General features: G+C 49.5%; 1 protein-coding gene across 1 annotated transcript; it reads left to right on the top strand.

The window, feature by feature from the left end:
- Positions 1-22,958, top strand: LOC135823792 (N-acetylneuraminate lyase-like). Its single transcript, XM_065336633.1, has 14 exons — positions 1-186; positions 1,294-1,500; positions 2,224-2,533; positions 3,162-3,229; positions 4,243-4,313; positions 4,819-4,906; positions 6,274-6,328; positions 7,133-7,208; positions 7,926-8,018; positions 8,779-8,924; positions 9,719-9,765; positions 19,125-19,209; positions 20,075-20,114; positions 22,318-22,958. The coding sequence occupies exons 2-14, from the start codon at positions 1,301-1,303 to the stop codon at positions 22,464-22,466; spliced, it is 1,428 nt and encodes a 475-aa protein (XP_065192705.1). The 5' UTR covers positions 1-186; positions 1,294-1,300; the 3' UTR covers positions 22,467-22,958.
- The last annotated feature ends 812 nt before the right edge of the window (positions 22,959-23,770 follow it).

Below are 23,770 nucleotides of genomic sequence, written 5' to 3'. Positions count from 1 at the left end.
CTGTACGTTTGCGCTGCGTGTTGGTTTGATTCTTCTACAATAATTGTAGAACTGGATTTTCCTTAGCTCACTTCACTACCCTTTTTGTAGTTTGCTGTGTACAGTTTAGCTTGCTGCGTATTTATCCACTCGTGATATTTTTATCTGGGAATCTCAACTCCCCGTGGACTACAGCTCTTCACCACAGTGAGTCGGTTATATCTACCCAATTCTATTCTTTTTGAACTCAGATGGTTAGCTCAGGATAAATTTGGAGGAAAAGGAGAAAACACGTGTGCACATCTGACTGTTCAATATCTGGATAATTTGTGGAGTCAAACGCATAACTTGCGCCCCAGTTTTTCAACTTTTTGCCTCTGCTTTATTGACATCGTCCAACAATAGTTTATAAAGACCATAATAGGTGGGGTGCATGTGTGTGTGGAGATATTGACCAGAGGTGCACCCACACTACATGGATGTCGACATTCCAGGCATGAACTTGTTCGTTCTCTGCAGTGACCATTGTTATGGTACACGTTCGTCACACAGGCATACGCCGCTTACGCGCCCACTCTAACACGGGCAGTACGAAGGCTGTATGTCCAGTTACATGTGCATTACACCATGCCGTTATCAATAATTGATCACGGCATCTTTGCCAGCTGTGTTTGGGATTTTTGCCGAAAGGCAAGAATACGTCAGTGGTTCTTGTGCTGTTGTATTAAAAAAAAAAAATCCTTAGGCCTTGCGCCTGCTGGAATGCAAGCGTCGGTGCTGACATTTGGGACGTACACCGACACTGTGAACGCTTTCATCTCCATAGTAGGTGTGCATGTACATACGCAAGTACTGTAAAAGCCCGTAAATAAGTACCTGCCCGAAAGAAATACCCCCTTCATTCTTTTGGCTCTGTATGTTGAAGTCAAGTCAAGTCCGATAAACATACTGCCCGAAATAAGTACCGGTACGATGCGCACATGCAGCACGTAGCATGTACGTCGACATGAAAATGACTTCTCCACTACACACAAGTCAGGTCCGAAAGTTAGTTCGTGCCCGAAAGTCAGTACCCGCCCGAAAGTTAGTACGGGTGTGGTCACTAAATTCGAAGGTAAATACGTACTTATTTACGGACTTTTACGGTACTGCATTCTTGAAATGAAGAATGCACCATCTTTGCATCTGTGCGGCCAGGGAATCCCAGCTCGCGTGCAGGGAACTGTGCCCCGGTCTCGCAGAGTGCTCGGGTTAGCGCGGACTTATCTCACGGCTGTGATTCAGTGCCGTCTGTGTGCGTGTTCTGTTCTGCAGATCTGAGATGCCTGCCAAGCGGTCGCGAGCCAGCATGGCTCACGTGGCCGACAGCCCGGTCGAGCCGAGCAGCAAGAAGGCGAAGACGGATGCGCCCAGCCTGTCCACGTTCACCAAGGAGTCCATCACCAAGCTGACCTATGATGAGCTACGCCAGGCATTGAGGACGTTCGGGGAGAGCCCTGGTCCGATTAGCGATGCTACAAGGTGAGTCCAGAATGGTTAACAGTCGTTTTACTGGTTTGTTACTTTTTGTCTCTATCCACATGATAATGATAATGATAATGGTTAGGCCACACGTTTTTATTTCTATGTTTCTCGTCACCCGCGCGCATACGATTCAGGAGTCTGGAAGAAAAAAAACTGTGCTGCACTGGCTGTGCATGTGGGGACCAGCACACTCATGCACATGTACATAATGTGGCCTGCCCTGCGCGACACATGATGCAAGGACGACATTTTTTTGTGCAATCTAGCTGCACATGCACAGATTGTGACAGAAACTCCTACCACATACTAGTTGCTAACTATGGATCCTATTTTGCATGGTGTATTGGTGAAGAAAGATCTAATAAACTTTTTTTTATTTTTCGGTCATTTTTTCTACCTCTCGCATACGTTTTTAGATTTTCAGGTGACGAGAAACATAGAAATAAAAACGTGTGGCCTTATGATGCTCTTTGAATGTTTTGGAAATGTTGCTTGTGAGGAGGAGCCTGACCCTCGTTCTGTTTTCAAGCCTGATTGCATTTTTGTCCCCTGGGAAATGGTTCGAAGTTTTGGGTTTGAATTACCAGGATTTCACCTGTATTGCAATTTGCAAGACACTCTCCTCTACCCATCAGATACGCAGTAGGTTCACGTATATTTCAGTTTCCTGGTGTGAAGGTGTTCATTTCGTTTTTGTTTCGTTCCCTGTGCGATGACTAGGCCTATGTATGAGCGTATGCTGCTGAAGCGTCAGCAGGAGGAAACGGCTGCCCAGGAGAAGGCAGCCGCAGCGCCGTCGCAGTACGCGTCGGTGCTGTCGCCGCCCACTGGCAAATCCTCGGCTGCCCAGCGCAGCGCGGCCAGTTCCAAGGCCAGCACCGCCGCCGCCATGGAGACCCAGGCACAGTCGCACTTGCTCGGCTCCCCGTGGTCTTCGAGTTCTCAGGCTGCATCCTCGCTGGCCTCTCCCAGGCCGCGTACGAGCACAGTTTCGGCTGCACCAACTACGTTCAGCAGCAAAACTGCCAAGGTTAGGAGCACTTTGTTTTTCATTTGCGGACTACCCGCAGGAATTCATCACTATACACAATGGGGTGTGTGTGTGTGTGGGGGGGGGGGGGGCACTGGCATGTACTGCCTAAAGTTGCCAATTCCATTTGCGACGATTGCGGCCGCACGTGTCTTTCTTCTCTGTCTCGTTCTCCTTTGTAGTTGCCAGCAGCCAGCGCGGGGCAGAGTATGTGGTGCAGTGTGTGCGCATGAAGAAAAGAGAAGAAAAAAAGAAATAAGACCAAAAAGTAGGGATTCGCTGGCGAGAAAAGCCACTTCAGTAGCGATGTGGCATGACTCGGCTAGATAGTGGCTGTCAGTTCCTCAGCCTTGCAATCTATTGAATGCTGCAATCCTACCACAAGATGGTGAGGCTTCTGCCGTAGCATAGCTATCATAGTCTCGACTGATGGGTATTTTTTGTAAGTACGCAATTATGTGTGTGTGTGTGTGTGTGTACGTGTGTGTGTGTGTGTGTGTGTATGTCTGTCTGTCTGTCTGTCTGTGTGTGTCTGTGTATGTGTGTGTTTCTTGTGCCGGCATGCCTGTGTATTTATGTGCTGGTGTGTCTCTGTGTGTTCTCCATCTGTTACTACTCTGGTCCACAGACATCGATCAATGCACGCGACACTAGAGGCCTTGTTGCCGCGACATACACACCGCTCACTTCATCCGGGTGAGTCAGTAGCTGGAAGTGTTTTTAATTACAGTAAAATCTGGTTTAAGCGACCACCCCACGGTGCAAGCAAAAGCGGTCGTTAAAGCCAGGTGGTCTTTAGAACCAGGTCCCACAGTGTCTGTGTAGAACTGTCGGTGCATGGAAAAACGGTCGTTAAGAGCAGGTGGTCGCTAAACCCAGAGGTCGCTTACACCAGGTTTTACTGTACGGGTGATTTGGGAACAGGCAATGTTTACATTCGAATCGTGTACTTACCCGTGTGTGTGTGTGTGTGTGTGTGTGTGTGTGTGTGTGTGTGTGTGTGTGTCTGTATGAATTGGAATACGTCTTGTATAGGCAGTAGTTTAGAGCAGACCCGCTCTTTCCATTCACTTTGCAACTATATCAAACTCGTTTTCATCAATTGCATCTTCTATGTTAGAATGGGCTCGGATGGAGAGCCAAGGATAAATAGTAAAGAAAAAAGGACCAAGAAACTACAAGTTATGCTATAATGTCCACTAACACCACCAGTTACTTTACAATCAGCTCATGCGATAACATTGCACGACACTGACCGACGGTACTGACGTTCTACACCTAACTGGCTATGTTATTTTATAATACAGTGCATGGGTTCACGTGTTCGTCGTGTGACTAAATTTCTGTAGGAAGTGATCATGGCATGTGGACAGTGGAGCCAACATGGCCGACATCATGTGACCCATAAATGCAAGCGCTGAGTGGAGCTAGAACCAACATGACTGTCCCTTATGGTCATGTGATAGGTGTGAAGCCACTCTACTGATCGTTTTTCCATGGTATAATGTTACAAGTATGTATTTGAATGTTACAAGAAGTAAGTATAGGTGCATTGTAGCAGTGGTTGTCCCTCCGAATTGGACTGATCTGCTTTTGCATTCGAGTCGGGGTGTTGGATTTACAGAAGACGGTTGGCCTTTTGTCTGGCTAGCGCAGTGATGTATTGATGGTTTTCATGGTCTTCTCTTCCTGTTATGGTATGTGGGCAGTGATATCAACCTGGCTGTTATTGATCAGTATGCTGACCATCTCTCACAGCAAGGCGTTGCAGGAGTGTTTGGTAAGGGTCTTTCTAACTCTGCGTGGTTTTGTTTCTTGCTCTTATCAGGACTTTGAAACTTAGGGCTCGTTAGGCAGCTTTTGCTCTCGGACCAATGCAGAATACATGTATTCCTGGGTCCTGTGGCTGGTGCTGCTGCTGCAACAGGTCTTGTTGCTGTGGCTGCTGCTGCTACTGTTGTTGCTGCTATTGCTGGTACGGGTGCTGCTATTGCTAGTACGGGTGCTGCTATAGCCAGTACGGGTGCTGCTGCTGTTGCTCTTCGCATACAGTTTGGTTGTGGTGATGCCAGGGTATCACAATGGAGCAGTTCAGTATTGTGCCCCAGGTACTATAACATACTCAGGGATACGAAGTATTGTTTTTGATAACCTTTCATTTGATCTTGGATAGAGCATCTCGGCTATAAAGTACCGGTGGTCACAGCCCTTGGAGGATGTGTCTTATACTGAGTTTTACTGTTGCTTTTTTTGGTGTTTTTTGGCGTTCCCTTTGGTGCCTGCAGTGAATGGCACTACGGGAGAGGGGGTGAAGTTCTCCGTGGACGAGCGCAAGGACCTTGTGGAGAGGTGGATGTCTGCAGCGAGCGGAAAGTGAGTGCAGTGCGTTCGCGGTGCCCTGCTTAGACTGTGGTGATGGAGCGACTGCCATGTCGTGAACACCGAAATCCAAATACAGTATAACCTGTGACGAACGACCACCCCTTGGGGCCAGAGAAAGCGGTCTTTAGTGGCAGGTGGTCATTAGTTAGAGGTTTGCACCGCACAACCATATAGGAATGTGAGACCGTCCGTGCCTGGCGAAGTGGTCTGTAGTACCAGGCTGGTCGCTAGTCACGGTGGTCTTTAGTTACAGGTTTTACTGTACTGCTGATAGACAGCACCATACTCCTATGTAGGTGTAGTCATCCGGTGAGGCTGTGTGCAGCGCTGATGCGTTTTGCTTGCAACGCCATCCGTCATCTGATTGCCACTGGCATGAGCATCCAAGCATTGTTACGTACAGGAAGACCTGTCGAGGCGACCACCTGTCCCAGAAGGCCACTGAAATCAACACCAAGGGATCCTTTTTCCAGTCAAATGACCCTGGATAAAGAGACCACGCTTTGAATGTTCCCTGAGCGATTGTCTTAGACAGGGTTCGCTGTACTGTCTTCCTCCTGCCATGCTGCACAGCTGAAACTGTTGTCTTTCTAAATGGGTAAGGCGGTCACCTCTTCTACTGAAAGCGCCTTCAGCATTCTTTTACCCTGTATATCTCTCAAGAGGAGAGGAGAGAAATGACCACCACCCTCTCTATGTGGAGCTCATTGAAAATGGGAGGCATCTAACACCCCTGCCTCCTTGTTCAGAATTGACCAAGGGCTGCCTTCCCAGTAGCGTACACTGGCAGAAAGGCAGGCCACACAACAGTAGCATGTCAGTTGCCCGACACCTTCGGGACCGGGGCCCTGTTGGTTGAACGAATATTCCGGATAACTGAAGCTGAACTATGACCATCTATCCTAGTATCCACGCATCATGACCAAATTGTCGCGGGGCAGTTGTTGCAACCCCTGGCAAAGCCCGGCATTGGAGCCAGGCATTGCCAATGGTCATAAATCATGGATGAACGGCATTGGAGTCACACATACCCAACATGTGTAGATCATGGATGAGCGGCAATTTGTGACAGCCTGCAAAGCGATGATTGAAATCAGGCACTGCTACAAGTCTCTAGGTGCGTGTAAATCTATTTACAGGGATGGGTTTCTGGGTGGCATAGGAAGGTCGTAATGAGCGTGTTTGGATGTGATTTTTATTTGTGCGCATGTCTGCGTGGCTGTGTGTGTGTGGCTGTGTGTGTGTGTGTGTGTGTGTGTGTGTGTGTGTGTGTCACTGTGTGTGCGTGCACGCACGCGCGTGTGTGTGTATGTGTGCTTGTGCGCTGGTTGGTTGGTTGGTGGCGTGAACAATCTCAGGCTATCCGTGTTTGTCCACGTGGGTGCGGAGAGCATCAAGGACGCACAGGAAATGGTAAGAAGACTGTAGAGTAGCTTGGTTGTGGTCTGTGTGTACCCATGAACTCACTGGCAGGGTGATTGAGTCTCATCTCCCAAGTCTTTTTCCAATGTCAAAGTTTCATGCTTGGTGTCACCCTCACACTGCGTAACACATGTACAGTAAAACCTGTGACTAGCGACCACCCCTTGGGGGCAGAAAAAACGGTCTTTAGTGGCAGGTGGTCTTTAGTTAGAGGTTTGCACCGCACAATCATGAATGTGAGACCGTCTGTGCCTGGCAAAGTGGTCTGTAGTACCAGGCTGGTTGCTAGTCACGGTGGTCTTTAGTTACAGGTTTTTCTGTACCAGTTTTCTGCTGATTTTGAAATCTTCAACCCACTGGTCAGGTGACAATGCTGCTGTGTGTATACGTTGGGGTGCAGTAGCATGATACTGGTGCTTCATGACGTTGCTATAGTGCTGATTCAAGATCAAGTGCTGTTACGTACGCCTTCAATAGACCTGTCAGCTCATGCTCTCTCTCATTATTTTGTGTGTGTGTGTGTGTGTGTGTATGTGTGTGTGTGCGCGTGCATGTGTGTGCGTGTGCATGTGTGTGTGTGTGTGCGCGTGCATGTGTGTGCATGTCTGTGTGTGTGTGTGTGGCAATGTCACCCCCTCCGGGGGTGACATTGCCCATTGGGCAGTCATGCTATAGTAGTAGTAGTAGTGTGTGTGTGTGTGTGTGTGTGTGTGTGTGTGTGTGTGTGTGTGTGTGTGTGTGTGTGTGTGTGTGTGTGACCGTTCTGCTGCAATGTTTGCTGGTGTTCTCTTCCAGGCTATTCACGCTTCTGAAGTGGGTGCGCACGCCATCGCTGTCATTGCTCCGACCATGTTCAAACCAAAGACAGCAGGTACAGTCCTGTGCACTAATATTAGAATACCTATTGAAGCTCCCACTGTTTAGGCGCTGCATCTGCGCCTTTGATCCTAGAGGGTGGTGGCGTTCCCACGACGGATGCGGAAAACTGGGCTTCCAGCCGAATCTCACGCGAACCGTGAATTTTTTTTTAATTTATTGAAGCTACCCTTGCCCATTGTTGTTCGGTGTAATACCCATTGTAATCGAGGAAGTCCACAACTTCAGTATCTTCTTATTAGAGAGGGTAAGATGCACGTTATTTCTGATGTGACGCGAAAGTTCAGCTCGCGTTATTTGGCTCTCGCGCCGAAAAACAACGCGAGTGACCTGCAGCTCGCGTCGAAATGTGGAGTTTTACGCCAAATTTGACGTGAAATTGCGCGTCACGCCGGAAATAACGTGCATCTTAACCTTTCTAATAGTGCATTTCTAACATGCGCAACATGTTCTCCAAACGTTAAAGCCGAAGGTAATTGAGTTGTCAAATGAGCGTACCGGTAACATTTTCCAACTCAACCAACAGCATAGCGATGCGTGTCTTGGCCTTTTTGTTTGTACGGTGTCCTTACAGTTTCGCACTTTGATGGGTGGTGTGTGAGGTGATTTGTGTTTCAGTAGCGAGATTAGCGTGTGCGTTCTTGTGTTTGTGTTATCTCCGTGTCATGGTGACTGTTTGTGTTGGTTTGGGTTTTTGTTGTTGTGCTGCTAGATCACATGGTTGACTATTGTGCAGCGGTGGCACTAGCTGCACCTGACGTGCCACTTTACTATTATCACATCACCGGTCTGACTGGCGCTACTTGTGAGTACATGTATATGTAGACTCATGTCAATCTTGCTACTGGTTTGGTGGTGCTGGTGGTGGAGATCGTGGTGGTGGTGGTCGTGGTGATCGTGGTGCTGGTGCTGGTGCTGGTAATCGTGATGGTGATGTTGTTGACGGGGTGGGTGGTGCTGGTGCTGGTGATCGTGGTGCTGGTGCTGGTGGGAAGGGGGTGGTGATGGCGGCGGCAAAGGCGCTGATTGTTATGTGATTAATGGTGTTGGGACAACTCGTTCTTTTGCTGGTGGTGCTTGTGCTGTTTGGCTTCATTCTGGCTGCTGATGGGGGTGTCATTGTTCTGGTGCTAGGGGTGGCTGCACCGCACAATGCTGCTTTTTGCTTCTCCGTAGTACTACCACTTTGGCTGATGGGACTTGGACACCGCATGATCTGTAGACCCCCCCCCCCCTTCCACGGGTTTTCATCGAGCTGTCATGACTGCATCAATCAACGAATGTAAAGATTCCCACTAGTACGTGCAGTCAACACCATACACTAAGGCTGGACGAGGAGCCTCCTAGATAGGCTTTCAGTCTTTGCTAGAATCCTTGATTAAACAAATGAATTAGGAGTGGTTTTCCAGTATGCCTACTGGCTGTAAGATGGTGAAGGTAAGATAATAATAATTTTGCTGGCATTGACTAAAAGCTCTTGTTCCAAACTGTACTGTGTTTTAGTGATGGTGTCCTGACAGGGAATATGCTCTTGTCTTGTGTGCGCTGTTCCCTCCTTTCTCTAGTCTCCATTGAAGATTTCCTAGATTCGGCCGTTACCCGTATCTCATCCTTTGCTGGCGTGAAGTACTCCGAGGCCGATCTGGCCATCTTCAACTCCTGCCGCTATCACAACGACCGCACACTGCACATGATGTACGGCAAAGATGAGGTAAGGTCATGTGACCGGATGCATTCTCTTCAGCTAGCCTGGGCTAGGCCGTACGAGAGGTGGGGAGTGGGAGGGGGGGAGTTTCCCATCCCCTGACCGAGGAGGATGAGGTATGGTCATGTGACCTGATGCATTCTCTTCTTCAGCTAGCCTGGGCTGGGCCGTACGAGAGTGGGGGGGGGGGCTTTCCCATCCCCCTGACTGAGGAGAATGAGGTATGGTCATGTGACTTGATGCATTCTCCTCAGCCAGGCCATATGAGAGGTGGGGATCTTTTTTTTGGGGGGGGGGGGGGGGCTTTCCCATCCATGTGACCAAGGAGTTGGTTCTTACCAGGTGCAGTGTTTACTCTGTATGCCAGGTTCTCATCAATCGTCCTTAGTCTGTGTGCTTGGTGGGGGACTAGATGCAGAACAATACCATTGTGTGCACTCATAAACCATACATTTGCTTCTGAGGCCATCTCGGCTATGTGTCATTACAGCGTTGCACCCCAGTGGACCCAGTGCTCCGTCAGACCTGTACCGCATGTTGTGTGTGTGTGTGTGCGTGCGTGTGTGTGCGCGTGTGTGTGCGCGTGCGCATGTGTGTGTGTGCACACAAGTGTGTGTGTGTGTGTGTGTGTGTGTGTGTGTGTGTGCGTGCGTGCGTGTGTGTGTGCGCGCGTGCGCATGTGTGTTTTGTGTGCATGCACGTGTATGTGTGTGTGTGTGCGTGCGTGCGCGTGCGCGCATGTGTGTTTGTGTGTGTGTGTGTGTGGCTGTGGCTGTGTTCATGTGTGTATTACTCTGCAGCAATTGCTGGCAGCATTGGCCATGGGCGCTAACACGTTTGTTGGCAGGTTAGTTGTGTACACACGGGGGCCGCCTTTCTACAGCTGCATTGCGTTTCTTGCAAGAATAATAATGAGCGTAGTATGCTTGATTAATATGGTGGTAAACACACACCCGGCAATATGGCGGTAAATACACGCCTACTAGTGGTGAAACGAATATCCAAACCCGGTATCCGAATATTCTTCGGCTTAATGAACGAACAAACGACTATTCTTTCGTTAACGCGCATGATGTCACATGTCATTCTTTCACTCATTAAAACGGATATTGTGACTATTGTTGTGCATGACAAACGGCAGTGCCACCTAATGCAACATGTTATGTACAACATTGGTAGCCCTGTACCGTAGTACCAAGAGTAGATAAACAAGAGTGTGCAACTCGCGGATGGGTTGGCCCACGGCGGAATTTTTTGTTGACGTAATCTTTTCGACGACGCACGCGCTATGAGTCTTTTGGAAAGTTTTCCCTCGTGCACTTGGCCGCATTTGCACTACAAAGCCCAGCACGTGCTCTCACACTGCTCTGCAGCAAAATGCGCGTTCTTCTGAAAAAAAGGTGACGTCAACAAAAAATTCCGCCGTGGGCGGGGGTATCTGCAGATTGTGCAGGAGAGATCCGGAGTTGCACACTCTTGTTTATCTACTCTTGGTAGTACTAGTAGACTACAGCATTACACGTACCAATTCTACTATTAGCGAGTAGGCAACAATGCTTGTGGTGAAGTAAAATAAAAGACTAAAAGTCAACCCTCAACAACAAAAACTATTATCTGTCACATGATTCACAGAATGATGAGAATAAGGAAGCTAGCAACTATCACAACGTAGCGAGAGTCAGATGCAGTGGCAAGTTGGGCAAGGATGACCACTCAGGCACTTATGCAGTCATGACTCACAAAGAGGGGAGAGCTGGGAGCTCATCTGCGACAACCATGTCCATAGCTACTGGTGCTGGAGTAACATATTGAGCGGAGCGCATTCCACGATTTTGCTGCAAGAAAATCAAAGCTTCGACATTCTCCTCCGAAAAACCTGCACGGCGCTTTGACACAATATGGCCCACTGCCGAGAAAACACGTTCTGAAGGCACAGAGGTTGCAGGAGTGCACAGTACAGCCTTGGCAATCTCAGCAATATGCGGGAATCTGCACTCATTCAGCCGCCACCACTGCAGTGGGTCTGTGGAGGAAGGAGCTGGTGTCTCGCTGAAGTACGCTTCAACCTCCTTCTTCATTTGAACACTCTCTGTTGCCTCCTCCTCCGTTGCCGCGCCAAAGAACATGTCGAGGGAAATGTTGGGACGCTTAGCAGGTGGCTCAACTAAAACTGGAGTGTTGTCGTCGTCATGACCACCCTGCTGTCTGCTTGCAGGACGTACAGCGGTAGAGCACCTCTGCCTTCACGGCAGAGCGACCAGATGCATCCAAGAACGGCAGTGATCTAGATCGCGGATCAAGTGCTGCAGCAACGGTTTGGTGGGAGCTTAGATCCAGGGGATCCAGAGCAAACTTGGTCGCGATCTCATCACTAAGCTTCTGGCAAATATGGCGAACCACTGCTCCATCCTCACCAGCAGCTGAGGCAGCTTCACTGTCAGCCATTGACCTCAATGACATCATTACCGGCAGGATGCAGGACATTGTGAGGTACTTCTGTCCACTCAAGAGCGCTGTGGCTTTCTCTGCAGGAGCAAGCACCTTGATAAGCTTCTCCGCAGTTGCCCACCGCTTCTCTTTCATCAAGAGAGCTCTGTGGTCCGCTTTCGGAGTCTTCACAGAATCCACAAGCACAGTGGTGATATGCTTGCGGAGCTCCAGAAGACGCTCCAGCATGTAGAAGGTGCTGTTCCACCTTGTGGGCACATCCTGTATTACACGCAGGGGCTATTGCAGCTTGTTGTTATTTTCCTTGGCATACGCCAGCTGCACTGCGTTCACGTGCTGGCTTGCCACTGAGCTGCGGTGAAAGTGTGACACAAGTCGGCGACCCTCAGCCAACAGCTTTTGCACAGGTCAAGGGTATGGCGCAGGCATGTCTGGAGTCTATGAGCAGCACACACGACTCCCTGGACTCCAAGCTTCTCAGTCAGCATCCTGCTCGCCGCAACCATATTAGGAACTTCATCGTGCACAACTGCGATGACCTTGCCAGCAATGCCAAACTCCGTTACAATTTCAGTGAACTGTTTGGCGAGATTGTCAGCAGTGTGCCTGCCATCCAACGGCCGAGTTGCCAGCACAAAACTACGGAGCTTCCACTCGCTGCTGAGAAAGTGCACAGTGAATGTGGAGTACGAACGCACAGCCTTCGACGTCCAGGAATCCGTCGTAACAGCAACATACTCGACTGACTTCAGCGTGGTCTTGATTTCCTCCTTGCCATCTGCATGTCTTCGTCGCACAATCGACGCCACATGCGTACGGCTAGGAAGAGAATAGCCTGGCTGAGCGAGGGCGAGAAGGCGCTGAAGACCGCCGTCATTAACGACGTTCAGCGGTCGCATGTCCGTCGTGATCCACTTGACGAGCGCCTGGGTCATGCCTTCAGAGGTGGCAACGCTGCAAGGTTTGGCGCTGCTCTTCGGTTTCGCGGCGACAAATTTGTCCAGTGCACCAGACTTCATTACACCAGCCGCGAGCGTCGGTTTTCCAGCATCACTGTCATCTGCAGCAACTACGGACGGATGGGCAGACTTGAGATGCGACTGGAGGTTACTCGTGCCGCCATGGTAAGCATACGTTTTCTTGCAAACTACCGTCTTTTCGTTTTCTAAATGTTTTTCGAAATGGTCCCACACTGTGGAACGAGACGCTCTGGAGAAGACCGGCTTCTTCGATGCCATGACAAAAACACAAACCGTCTACTTCTGTAAGCAAACGCAAAAGACATCTTGGAAAGTTGGAGAGGAAAAGTGGATCTTCGACCCTGCGTGGACGAAGAACAAGCGAGAGCGGGGCTGGTTTGTAGTTTCTACGTCTTGCTTTCACATTTCACACTGGCTGCAGCATGGCTTTTCCACAAATTTCCAGACAACATGTACAGTAGACACGCGTTTGTCAGGAGTCTTGTTGGTGCATGCAGTGCAGTAGTGACTAGTACTAGTAGCAGTACTAGACATGACATAACAGTGCATTTGATGATCTAAGCCCGCATGCAGTAGGAAGCCACAGAACAGGCCGGCCGTACGCACTGCACTGCACTGGACTGTGTAGTACCGTCCTGCGCTCCGCGTGCATTCAAAGTGAGAAACCGAACGAATATTCGCCATGCGAAATATTCGTTCGAATGTCTCAAACCGAACGAATATTCGAATATTCGGTATATTCGTTTCACCACTAACGCCTACCCACACACGCTCTCTAGGTTCTCTGGGCATATTAAAGGAGAGTGGGCGTTTCAGAGGTAGAGAAAGAAAGAGAAAGAGAGAGAAAAAGAGAAACTTTGAGAGAGAGACAGACAGAGAGAGAGAGGGAGAGAGACACACAAGGGACAAAGGCAGAGACTTGCTTGATGAAAATGATACGTTACTATTTATTCGTGAAGACTTGGGAACAGAAACAAAACATGTCATGAGAAAGAACAACAGGAAAAAGAAGCACACTCAACTAATCCGTGTGTGTGCGTGCATGCAGTACAACTATGACGTAATGAATATAGATACACATCACGCCCCTTCGAGATGTTGCGAAACCTGTGACAGCAACATCTATCATAAATAAAACAAAATGAAGAATGAAAACAACAAAGCAGAGACAGCAGAAATTGACATTAGTGATCAAGAGTGTCAATCATAGGACTGTCCATGATGCGAACCAATGTTTAAACGCTGGGGTGGCTTGCGCTGACGTGCGCTGCGGCGGGACGGCGGCGGCGGGGAAGAGGCGTCAGCAGCAGCCGGTTGGACAACAAGCGGTGCAGGCACAAGTGGGCGATACGGACGCAGGAATCTGCGGTTCCGCCAATAAATGCGACCACTCGGCAACTTCACTAGGTAGTCCCGATGATTACCGACAGCAACAATGACCCCACGAATAGACCACTGCTTGGTGCGCGGATGCTGAACATCCACGTGGGTGCCGAGGCGGAGCTGCGGCAACGAGCGACGAGTTGACGACTTGTCTGTGACGGCATCGTCGGATGGCATGGCAGTCTCATCACGTGTCGTCGCTTTGGAGAGCCAGGATGAATCAAACTCCTTCCAATGTGCAATGACGAATGACTGGAGAGAGCGGCCATATAGGAGCTCAGCGGGGCTCTGACCAGAGGAGCCAGGTGTGTTTCGCCATTCCAGTAGCCCTCGGCGGAAGTCATCTGTGTCAAGATTGCCATTCACGGTTGTCTTGGTGATAAGACGCTTCATGGCTTTGACAGCAGCTTCGGCGTGCCCATTACTCTGCGGGTAGTGGGGAGAGGACATGACATGGTTTACCTGCCAGCGCTTACAAAACTCAGCAAACTTATGCGAGGAGAACTGGGGACCACCATCTGTACACAGCACAGCAGGAACACCAACATCAGAGAACCAGCGACGGAATGCGAGTATCACGTCATGCGATGAGGTGGTGCGGCCAGTACGCGCGACACAGGGCCAACCGGTCAAACGATCTGCATACACAAGAAAGTCGTGACCTTGACAAGTGAACAAATCGGCAGATGCACATTCAAACGGGAGTGTTGGGGTTCGGTCGTTCAGCAGGGGCTCAGCTGGCTGGGACGACTGGTGTTCGCGGCAAGCAGGACAAGAACGAACGAGTGTATCAATGTCCTTGGTGATACCGGACCAGTATACAAGCTGACGCGCACGAGACTTAGTACGCACTAGGCCTTGGTGTGAAGCGTGGAGGTTGTGCAATACCTGAGCACGCAATGATTCAGGAACAACAATGCGGTTGCCCTTCAACACAATGCCATGGTCGACGGAGAGATGCTCACGTCCATTCCAGTACGCACGTAACGGAGCAGGCAACTTCTGCTGGCGATCAGGGAATCCAGTCAAGATACACTCAATCAATGACTGGTACGTGGCATCTGCAGCTGCAGCTTCCCGCAGCTCTGCAACCTTGAGATTCGCATTCGGCTCAGTGTCCGAGTGCACCATGCAGATCTGAATGCTGCGGCAATGAAGCGACGGGGCTTCACCAAGCTCATCAGTGGTGGAAGGAATGCCAACAGGATTCCGGGACAGCGCATCGGCGAAGGCATTTTCAGAACCTTTTCGCCAAGATGCCTGCAGCTGATAGGCTTGGAGCTTGAGGCGTAATCGTAGAAGACGCGGGTTCTCGATCTGATCCAACGAATATGAGTTGATGATCGGAATCAGGGGCTTGTGGTCGGTGACTACTTCAAATGGCGCACCAGACAGGTAGATGCGGCATTTGCGCACGGCCCATACTACAGCGAGCATTTCCAACTCGATGACGGCATAACGTGTTTCAGCATCAGACAGGTAGCGGGATCCACACTGAATAATACGCCACTGATCATTCTGCTTTTGCCAAAGCACGAATCCGAGACCTCTTAGAGCGGATGCATCGGTTTCAAGCCGGAGGTCTTGACCAACTTGATAGAAAGCGAGAACCGGAGGGGACAAGAGAGCTTCCTGCGTCCGTTCAAACGCTGCAGTGTGGCTAGCGTCCCACATGAACTCACGGGAGGTCTTGAGCAGGCCACGCAGAGGATTGGTCAACTCGGCTAGATGTGGAGTGAACTCGCCACATTGGTTCACTAGACCGAGGAACGAACGGAGATCGGTTCTGTTGGCGGGTACTGGAAACTGGCGAATACCGGACGTCTTATCACTGTGAGGCGCTTCTCAGTGCTGCCCTTCTTGTCTACTATGACAATCGGATGGCACCATTCACTGGGCTCCGTCACTGGTTCAATAATCCCGTCGCTGACCATGCCGTCGAGCTGAGTCTTGATCTGGTCACGGAATGCATACGGTATTGGTCGAGCAGTGTGCACACAGGAAGGCTTAGAATCATGCTGTAGCTCAATTTCCATTGGCGGACCTTCCATTGGCTTCAGACCGGAATCCGAGAAAACGTCAGCGAACTCTTGCAGGAGCTGCTCACGTGTTCGCGCTAACTCAGCATCACTAGGATGAGCGCATGACGAAACAGCTGCACAGATCTTGGGTGAAGATGCACCCTCGTGTTCAGCGGTGAATTGGACTGGCCAATCAGGTGGGAGAAACTTCAGCGCACGCAATGAGGTATGAGAGAGCAGGGCATCGTGTAGACCCTTGTACACATGGATGACGGTTTCATGCTGCGTCTCACCGACTCGTAGAGTCGCACGTATCTTGCCCAGGTTGCGTAGCGGCTCACCGGTCACAGCCTGCACACAGTCGTGGTCGTCATCTAAGTTCTCGACGAACCCACCGATCTGCGTGAGGTGCTCCTCACCAATGGCATCAACGTCGCTGCCTGTGTCTGGTGTCCAGGACAGTTGGGATGGCTGATCCTCTGTTTGCAGCATGGTCGAAACAGGTACTGTGCGACGGTCCACGCGAGACGCACGCTGTAGCTTCAGCTGTCCAAGCTTGGCAGCAGAGCTAGTCTTCGGCTGTTTCTGGCTCTTGCACATTCGCTGAAAATGCCCAATGCCATGACAGGAGTTGCACTTCTTGCCCTTGGCAGGACATACAGATTTCGTGTGGTCAGAACGACCACAATTTGGACAAGTGGACTTGGTCGCACTTGACTTAGAGTCAGCTGGCTTGTGACGTTTCTGCTGCTTGTACGCCGACTGCTTGGCAGCACTTGCCTGGAGGCCAGGACTGGGCATGTGTGCCTTGGTGTGGTATGCTGCTTCCTCCGTCCGACAGAGGGTGACAGCCTGGTCAAGCGTGAGACCATGAGTTGCGAGCAACTTGTGTCGCGTCTCATCGTTCCGCACACCAATGACGACGCGGTCGCGCAGAGATTCCTCCTTGAGGGTACGGCCGAGGCCTTTGCACTGCGCACAGCAGCGAGCATCACACGTTCCACATAGGCTGTGTGACAAGAAGTCGCATGCACTTTGTAGTTCACACAGGGCTGTGTAAAACGCATCAAATGATTCTCCAGCTTGCTGGACACGCTGGTAAAACTCTATGCGGTCCAACAGTGGATTACGTTGCCGTCTGATATACGCCTGAATGCGCTCCAGCATCAGGTCGACGTCAGCTGAAGCTGGTATGCAAATAATATCCTCTCGGATAAAACGTCGCAGCTCCTCATCGAAACACTGACGGAGTGTTGCCACTCTGGCCTCACGAGCCTGGCTGGCCAAATGCTGGCAAACACTAAAATCTCTCCAGCTTTCAACGAAGGAGTGAAAATCAGCCAGCGTCGCAGACGACAATAAGTGTGGGCAGGACACACTGTTCACTGGCCGTGGTGCTGAGGTCTGCGAGGTGGACAGAGCTGGTGCTGAGGGCTGCGGAGTGAACTGAGGCTGCGATGGTGATAGCGACCTGCTCTGAACATTCTTGAACAGATCTTGCATCGCCTTATCACGAGCCTCAGCTGCACGCATCTGCTGCTCCATAAATTTCATCAGGACACCCATTTGAGATTCCTGCTGTCGCTCGGTCGCGGAGGACAGGTCAAATCCGGTATCGTCCTGTGATTGTTCCATTACGATTAGTCACTCGTCCACGAGTACGAACAAATACACTACTAAAATAATTCAACTGAGACAGAGTTTCGATCGCGGAAACTACTACTTCATACGGAAAAAAACAACTGGGCCCGTGCAAACACTACAAGGTGCGGACACAAGGCACGGACACAGGAAAGAACAAGTTCACTGCGCCATGATACGTTACTATTTATTCGTGAAGACTTGGGAACAGAAACAAAACATGTCATGAGAAAGAACAACAGGAAAAAGAAGCACACTCAACTAATCCGTGTGTGTGCGTGCATGCAGTACAACTATGACGTAATGAATATAGATACACATCAGAAAAAACAAGAGTTACAAACCGTCCTTGCTCTCTGATCTGGATCTGGTCCAGTACAGGGGGGCTCAAGATAATACCAAAGTAAGTGGGCCAAGAAAACAAAAGTTTATGTGGAAGGTTAGGCAGACTAAGGAGAGTGGGGATTTCAGAGGTAGAGAGAGAGAGAGAAAGAGAAACTTTGAGAGAGAGACGGAGAGAGAGAGACACACACACACAAGGGCCAAAGGCAGAGAAAAAAAACAAGAGTTACAAACCGCCCTTGCTCTCCAACATGCCGTCCTTTGCCACCATCATTATCTTGTTGTTCATGTCCACAATGCACACCTCGTCGGATAGACAGTTCCGTTGTTGCAGCAAAACGATCAGAATCGTCATTGCAGTCATCGTCATTGCAGTCATCGTCATTGCAGTCATCGTGTGGGGTCGCCCCCACAGTAAAGACCCCTGGGCAGATGATGGCCAAGGTGGTAAAACACCTTTGAGCTGTTGTGCGCGAATGCAGAGAGCTCCTTCTCCGTCTCGGTCTTGGTGACCTTACCGTGGCACTGCTTCGACAGACCGTTGTAAATCTCCACGGCTGCAGGTGACAGCTGGCACTCGAGGAACACCACCTCGGACAAAAACTTCTCGTACCTCGCTGTGAACTGGCGAACTTTGGGATACATAGCACGCAGGCCTAGGTCAAGCCAGATGCGGTTGCACATCACGGCGCAGTATTGTGCGAATGCTTCTGCTGAGTCTCTTTTCAGCTGCTCAATTTGTTCATCCTTGTCGAGGAGTCGGCTCTCCAAATGTCCTGTGAGCTTCTTGTAGCTCTCAGCTAAGAGCGTCGGCTCCAGTGGGCCTTTTCTCAGAGGGCGAACACAAGACGATAAGGATAACAGGTCGCGTCGACTCAAAACACGCAAGGTGGATAACGCCATCGTACCAGCAAGTTCTGCTCACAACTTTGGCAAGTCTTCTCACCCTTCCTTTATCCTCTCTCTCTTTCAGTCGGCCAAGAAAAAGACAAAAAAAGTGAAGAGTTTTCTAAATCAAATTGTATGTCTATCCGTTGGTGTGTGTATGAAGAGTTGGTGGACAAGCCATTAGTTAGCTACTCTCATTGAGTCATTGTAAAATCGAAAAAAGCTTTTTTCTCTTTTTAGACCAAGAGTGGTACTTCGAGTACATATGATTAGTAAAGATAGAAAATATTCACAGGTTTGAGGGAAAGACACAAACGGGAAAAGTCTGAAGAAAAAATTGACTGTCAGCACCAGGTTTCGAAGATTGAAATAGTTACGATGTTTTTCCAGACGTTTCGTCGTTCTGAACAACATCGTCAGTGGATAAAGAAGGTGTGTGTGTGCGTGTGTGTGTGTGTGTGTGTGTGTGTGTGTGTGTTTGCATGTTATGTGTTATCCTTTAGCACTTACAATCTGTACCCCAAGCTGTATCATGCAATCGCTAAGGCGTTTGAGAACGGCCGCATGGACGAGGCCAGAGATCTTCAGGTGAGTTCACTGTGCATGAATGTGTCCCCTCAGGGTCTACACTGTGTGTGTGTGTGTGTGTGTATGTGTGTATGTATGTATGTGTGTGTGTGTGTGAGGTCGATAAAGATCCACAGGGGCGGATCCGGGGAATCCCCTAAATTTGGCTAATGTACTACTGGAAACCGTATGCATGTGCATGTACATGTATCAGTTATTTGGCTAAACTGGACACCCACCCCTGTAGAGATCTCTGTATCCACCCCTGATAAATGTCTATCAGTTCTGTCCTCTATCGTCGACACCGGCACATGTATGCCTCATCCTCAATGGCTTGCGGAAAATTCCTCAGCAGTGAGGACATTTACGCGTGTGAACTGGATGAGTGGAAATGCTTTATAGGGTATTCACACGACAGGCAAATCCACGTGCACCGGAAAGTTGCAGGGAGTGACATACGAGGAAAAGTGACTATATGGATTCACACAGCTGCACTTGACGACATGCACATTTGCATTTTTGAATGCTTCACCGACCAGTAGCCATGGGTATTTCAAATTTTCAAAACACGCATACCATAATTATCATGTTCTAAAGAGCCGCGTAAAAAATCAAGTCTTGTTTCGCGCTTTTTGGTGTAAATGTACTCGTGCACGCCACGATTATCGTGAAAGTGGGGCCCCAGCTCGCTTGCACTTTTCAGCCACTTTTCTCGTTCACAGGTAAAATACCATAGCAACTTTCCGGTGCACGTGGATTTGCCTGTCGTGTGAATACCCCATTACTGTTGATTCATGTACGAGCATTGGGTTGCCTTGCCTACAGCTATGATCTACTTATCTCCAGCTATCCTGTTGCACTCTTCTTTGCCTGTGAATCCATGCAGGTAGTGTCCTGGAGAGTGATCAAGATCCTGCTGCGCTTCGGTAAGCCGCAGGAGACTTTGTTGTTGGAACGCTGCTCGCCCTTGTCACCAACTAGCCCCATGAGCATCTTCCTGTGCATGGATATGCATCGCAAAGCGTTGATGCCCACACGGGTTTGACCCGCCCGTTCCTTTCATTTTCTCATGCCACGATGGTTCCAAGAGAATTCCAGACTGACTGCTAGATGTCTAGAAGATCGGCTGTTTGTGTACAAATCTGCACATCAGTGGACAGGGACTGCTTGGTGGTAGATACAGTGAAACATGTCTAAGGCGACCCCTCAAGGGACGAGAAAAAGTGGCCGCCGTGGCCAGGTGGTCTTCTTATCCAGGTTCAGTGGGTCACGTGACCATATCCACGTCATGATACATGTGATGCATCATTTTGATCAGTGTAGCACAGTGCACACATCCATGCTACTCTCGCACGACTCCTGAGTCATGTGCCTGGGGTCCTCAGACCTGGTACAGTGAACCCTGTCTAAGACGACCGCTCAAGGGACCTTCAACATGTGGTCTCTGTTGCCAGGTGGTCTCCTTATCCAGGGTCATTTGACTGGAAATAGCATCTCTTGGTCTTGGTTGCAGTGGTCTTTTGGGACAGGTGGTCGCCTTATCCAAGTGGTCGCCTTGACAGGTTTTACTATAGTAGTACGTATCAAATGTCGTGCATGCACCATGCACATCTACACTTCCTGCACTGATGTGTAGATCTACCATGCATGGTAGAGGCGACGGTTCGATACCGGAACGGCTTGACAGCCAAATTTGTATAGACCCAAAACCGATCATCAGCGTTGATTGTTCACTCGAAATATGTTTGTGGAAGGAAAATGGCATGTTGACGTTTGCTCTGAGGCCAGAGTCAATCGAACTGAGCCACTCCTTTGTGTTGACCCATTGCCTCCAATTTGCCCAATTTTTCGCTTCAAATCAGAGATGGCTCCAAACCGGACAGGTTTTAGAGTGCACGTCAAATTCACTCTGGGTCTGAAATTAGGTAATTGCTATCACTCCACGACGGCCAGTACAGAGTAACAATAAGCCTTGTGTGTGCTTCCATTAGTTTTGATTGGTATGCGGTGCTTTATTGGCGAGAGGCGAGCCGCTGTTTACCTGCGACAAGAAGTTGATTTTTCGAAAGTCGTAAAACTCAAGTCGCAGTGCGAAGCAACACGTCAAAAACTCACCTGCTTGGTATGGCGCTTCTGGTCATCGCAGAGCCATGAAATTTTGGCTTGGAGTATAACACATCGTAGTCTCACTGTGACATATGTTTCTAATCAAAATACCAAGAGAGAAAGTGAATATTGAGTCCGTTCCGGTTTGCAACCTATGTCCTATTTGAAACCGTCGCTTCGACACCATGCAATGCATACATTTACATGTACTAGCACTGTGCAACGCGGTCGCGGGCGGGTGGGTGGTCGTTGGTCGCGTTGAGCGAGTGGTCGCCTTATCCGAGCTGTTTTGAATGTTAATGCGTCCGTGACAAGGAAAGGTGGTCGAGTGGTCACCATGGTCGAGTGGTCGCCATATCCGAGTGGTCGCCATATCCGAGTGGTCGCCATTACAGGTTTTACTGTACTAACGTTACACCGCCTTGGTCTAAATCATTTTCTCCACACCCAGTGGCAGGATCACCGCCTTGGTCTAAATCATGTTCTCCACACCCAGTGGCAGGGTCACCGCCTTGGTCTAAATCATGTTCTCCACACCCAGTGGCAGGGTCACCGCCTTGGTCTAAATCATGTTCTCCACACCCAGTGGCAGGGTCACCGCCTTGGTCTAAATCATGTTCTCCACACCCAGTGGCAGGGTCACCGCCTTGGTCTAAATCATGTTCTCCACACCCAGTGGCAGGGTCACCGCCTTGGTCTAAATCATGTTCTCCACACCCAGTGGCAGGGTCACCGCCTTGGTCTAAATCATTTTCTCCACACCCAGTGGCAGGGTACTCTAATTTCAGAAATGTTCGGTGCTCAGTATTTTCGGTATGAGGGCGAAAGGCCAGGTTAGGCGAACAGAAATTTTCAGTGCAGAGAAGCAGTTCCCTATTGGATTATGTGTGTTAATGTTTGTTCGGTGTATTGAAATTTTAGGTATGAAACAGATGCACCGAAAGTACCGAAAATAAAAGTACACCAAAAATTTGTGAAATTACAGTATTTGTTCAACGTTCTCACTCGCTGTTTTCTGTGTAGGTGGCGTCATTCCGGCTGGACGATGCCTTCTGGAGCATCTTGGTATTGCCGTTGGACCGCCTCGCGTTCCCGATCGTGCACCGGATGCTGCCAAAGTCAAGCTTATGATCCAGGAGCTGAAGGCAACTGGCCTGTTTCAGTTCACTTGAGCTGTGCGCTGGAGTCGCCAATGTTCAGGGTTGAATGTTTTCCTCCGCTGCTCCAACTGTTTTTCGTTTCTTTTTTAATATTTGGGGCTGGTCCCGGATGTTCTGTTAATCTGTAGTGTTATAGCTCTTGACAATCTACGTTTCCCTGAGAACGCCGTTGCAGGCGTGCATTCTCGTTCATCGCCTTTTCTTGTGACTCCCACGCCAGTGACCCAGAGCACTCACGGCCCGCATTGCGTGCGCGTTACAGCATAGAAAATGTCATGAAATTCCTGAAGTGTAGGGCTAGACAAATGCAAATGCCATGTCTTCTTTTTTTTTTTTTAAATATTAGCCATGACCAACTATCTCATCGATCCGTAGCTGTTAGTTGTTGACTTTTATCGAAGCTCGTCAATTTTTTACTGCATCTGTACCTGACAGAATGAATATCTTTTATGTAGAATTCCCTCTTAAATAAATGCATTAAAAAAATGTTGATGCGTCACTTTGCAGGTTAGTTGCACAAGTGCAGCGTGGTTGCGGTTCGGGCCGTGACCCCAGTGCAGTCGATGGCTGGGTAAGCACAGGATGTTGTACTGGGCGTGCTGCGGCCCGCTGACCTTTGTATTATTATGTGGTGTCGCAGGGTTATAGCCAAAGGCACAGCCCCCCCCCCCCAATCATTTGGCGATTTTTCAGGCAACGACAATGCAGCCGATATACTAACACAGGGTCCATAAAGGCACACTTGGTTGAGGGTTTGCCCCATAGGTTTACGAGAATTTCCCAAAAGCATTTTCGGCGAAGTTTCGGGCATATTACACCGGGCCATAAGTACTAGCCAGTACAACAGGGAGAGAGAAAGCGCTTGGGGGCTCAACGAGTAAATCAATTACATGTACATGTACTTGCATTATGAATCTATGATCTTTGCATCGAATGGAGTACATGCACTATTGTTATTATAATTATGCTTTTGACTAGTTTTGAGAGTGCGTTCAAGTCGGTCTGTTGACCACTGTGCGTGCGTGTGTGTGTGTGTGTGTCCAGTATACTTTGTCTCGACCAGTGTTGTTGTTGGGGCCTGGGTGCGGGCGGGGGGGGGGGGGGGGCTTACAATGTTGCATGCTAGCCAATATCTAGCTCACACTGTACCCCATCGTAACCCATCCCCCTGCAATGTGTTGTTTTCCTTACTTGCTAGACTGATTTTATATGATTCTGGACTGATTTGAATCATATTATCTTCCTTTTTGGCCATGGGCCATCGTGGAAATAAAGAATAATAATAGCTCTGCCGAGCGCTAGCGCCCAGCACACCT

Source organism: Sycon ciliatum, chromosome 8 (assembly GCF_964019385.1).
Source record: "Sycon ciliatum chromosome 8, ocSycCili1.1, whole genome shotgun sequence".
NCBI classification, from domain to species: domain Eukaryota; kingdom Metazoa; phylum Porifera; class Calcarea; order Leucosolenida; family Sycettidae; genus Sycon; species Sycon ciliatum.
Note: the sequence above shows the minus strand (reverse complement) of the source record. Positions and strands in the feature narration are given on the sequence as shown.